Source organism: Octopus bimaculoides, chromosome 29 (genome assembly GCF_001194135.2).
Source record: "Octopus bimaculoides isolate UCB-OBI-ISO-001 chromosome 29, ASM119413v2, whole genome shotgun sequence".
In the NCBI taxonomy this organism is placed as follows: domain Eukaryota; kingdom Metazoa; phylum Mollusca; class Cephalopoda; order Octopoda; family Octopodidae; genus Octopus; species Octopus bimaculoides.
The window spans coordinates 4,074,675-4,077,567 of NC_069009.1; the positions used below are offsets into that span (position 1 = coordinate 4,074,675).

At 36.1% G+C, this 2,893-nt stretch overlaps 1 protein-coding gene across 1 annotated transcript in view; it reads left to right on the top strand.

Annotated features, from left to right (window-relative positions):
- LOC128251218 (leucine-rich repeat-containing protein 70-like) overlaps positions 1-2,570 on the top strand; it is a 6,876-nt gene extending 4,306 nt beyond the window's left edge. The window contains exons 5-8 of the mRNA XM_052977842.1: positions 1,143-1,214; positions 1,475-1,546; positions 1,898-1,969; positions 2,455-2,570. Of these exons, the coding sequence (XP_052833802.1) occupies positions 1,143-1,214; positions 1,475-1,546; positions 1,898-1,969; positions 2,455-2,530 (292 nt within the window). The 3' untranslated portion in view covers positions 2,531-2,570. The remainder of the gene's footprint in view (positions 1-1,142; positions 1,215-1,474; positions 1,547-1,897; positions 1,970-2,454) is intronic.
- The last annotated feature ends 323 nt before the right edge of the window (positions 2,571-2,893 follow it).

The following is a 2,893-nucleotide window of genomic DNA, read 5'->3' on the forward strand; positions in this document are numbered from 1 at the left end:
CGCCTTTCATCCTTTCAGGGTCGATTAAATAAGTACCAGTTACGTACTGGGGTCGATGTAATCGACTTAATCCGTTTGTCTGTCCTTGTTTGTCCCCTCTATGTTTAGCCCCTTGTGGGCAATAAAGAAATAGGTAATTCGTCTGCCGCTACGTTCTGAGTTCAAATTCCGCCGAGGTCAACTTTGCCTTTCATCCTTTCGGGGTCGATTAAATAAGTACCAGTTACATACTGGGGTCAATATAATCGAATTAATCCATTTGTCCTTCTTTGTCCGCTCTGTGTGTAGCTCCTTGTGGGTAGTAAAGAAATAAGGAGCTATGAGTATCTTTGTGTGTAGAGCAGCCCCCATAATTTGTAGATATACATGTACTACTCTCTCAGCCTCTCTCTCAATTTTTCTCTCTCTTTCTTTGTATATACTTTCCTTCTCATTTTCCTACTTTCCTTCTCATTTTCCTACTTTCCTTCTCATTTTCCTACTTTCCTTCTCATTTTCCTACTTTCCTTCTCATTTTCTTTGTTAAATTTCTCAATCATGAACATCGTCAAGTTCATCATCGTCTGCTTCGTCATTAACATCATACATTACCACAAAATACCATCATCAGATGCAGAAACTTCAACACTTTTATCATCATCTCCAACAGTAACATCCCCACCAACATTATCACAATCAATATCATATTCAGCATCACCATAGACACGCTAATCCCCATTATCATCAGAATAATCAACATTAACAACATCAGCCACAACAACAGCATCATAACATCATCGTCATCAGCACTGCCAGCATATATTCTTCTCTGTCTCATCATCATATTCATCACTACCACCACCACCACCACCACAACGTTCGCTACCAACTCTACCACCATTATTTTATTATCCTACTCAACCTTATCAACATCATCGTCATCAACATCATCATCGTCATAAACATCATCGTCATCAACGTCATCATCTTCGCCATCTTCTTCATTGAATTAACCATCAACGTGATCTATTTTCCATCCCTTCCATCATAGAATTGTTTAGCCGAAATTTTGTCCCATCTCTTCCATGATAGAATTGTTTAGCCGAAATTTTGTCACAAATATATTCTATACAAATCCTTTTTAACTCAATTTTATGTTTCAGATCTTTGAGTTCTAATAAAATCCAGGAAATCAAGGCAGACACCTTCCGAAATGTGACCAGTTTAACATTTATGTAAGTTGAATCATTCTTCTTTTATAGTATTTCGTTAACAAATATATTTCTAAATCTGTAATATCTTCTCATCGTTAGTTTATGCTCCCTCACCCGTCTTTGTGAATCTCTGTGTGTCAGTGTGTGCCCATTTCTTGGATATGGCATGTATGAGATCGTGTAAAATCTGTCTCTGATCAAAGCCTGTGAATGTGAGAGAGTCTCCATTCCTCACAAATATGGTCTATACAATTCCTTCTTAACTCAATTTTATGTTCCAGAGATTTGAGTGATAATAATATCACGGAAATCAAAGCCGACACCTTCCGAAATCTGTCCAGTTTGACACATCTGTAAGTTAAATCAGTCTTTTTTATTGTATTTCATTGAAGGTGTATTTTTTAAACTGTAATATATTTTCATCCTTCATCTTAAGTTACCTCAGCCGTCTTTCCAAAAATGAGTTTTATTGGTTGTGAATCTGTGTGCGTGAGTGTGTGTCCATTTCATACACATAAGCTATATGAGAATGGGATACTTCAGTGGAACCATTTAGCGTGTGGAACCATTTATGTGTATGTCTCAGTGTATGTATAGAAACTGTCTCTGTCCAAAACGTGTGTTAGTGTTCATGAATGTTTAGTAAAAATTCTGTCACAAATATATTCTGTACAATTTCATCTGAACTCAATTTTATGTTCCAGATATTTGAGGACTAATGGTATCATGGAAATCAAATCAGACACATTCCGAAATCTGTTCAATTTAAGAGAACTGTAAGTTGAATCAGTCTTCTTTGATAGTATTTTATTGATGATATATTTCTAAATCTGTGATACCTTCTCATCCTTCTTTTTAAGCTCCCTTACCTGTCTTTCCAAAGATGTGTTTTACTGGTTATGAATCTGTGTGTGTGTGAGTGTGTGCCTATTTCTGAGTGCGGATCACTGGGCATTCATGTGGATATGAGTATATTTGTGTGTGTATCAGCACTTATAATTTATATATATATTTGTGTGCCTCTCTCTCTATCTATCTGACCCTCTCCCCTTCTCTCTCTCTCTCTCTTTCTTTCTCTCTCTCTCTGATTATATATATACATATATTCTTGTTTGTGTGTGTGCACGCGCGTGTAAATAGCAGTGATAATTATCAGCCATGTGTTCTACTTTCCATTCCTTCCACTATCGAATTGTTTAGCCAACATTCTGTCACAGATATATTCTATACAATTCCTTCTTAACTCAATTTTATGTTTCAGATATTTAAGTTCTAATAAAATCAAGGAAATCGAAGCAGACACCTTCCGTAATCTTTCCAGTTTGAGACATCTGTAAGTTGAATCATTATTTTTTTATAGTATTTCGTTCACGATGTATTTCTAAATCTGTAATACCTTCCCATCCTTCATTTTCTGCTTCCTCACCCCGTCTTTCCAAAGATGCGTTTTATTGGTTGTGAATCTGAGTGTGTGAGTATGTGCCAATTTCTTACACATGGGATGTATGAGAACGTGATAGTTCAGGGGAACTGTCGTGTGTAAGTGTGGATTAATGTAACATCACGGGAATTTGAGTATGTATTGGTGCGTATCAGCCCTCATAATTTGTACATATATATGTATACCACTCTCTCTGCTTCCCTCTCAATCTCTCTCTCCCTCTTTGTATATATATATATATATATATATATATATATAT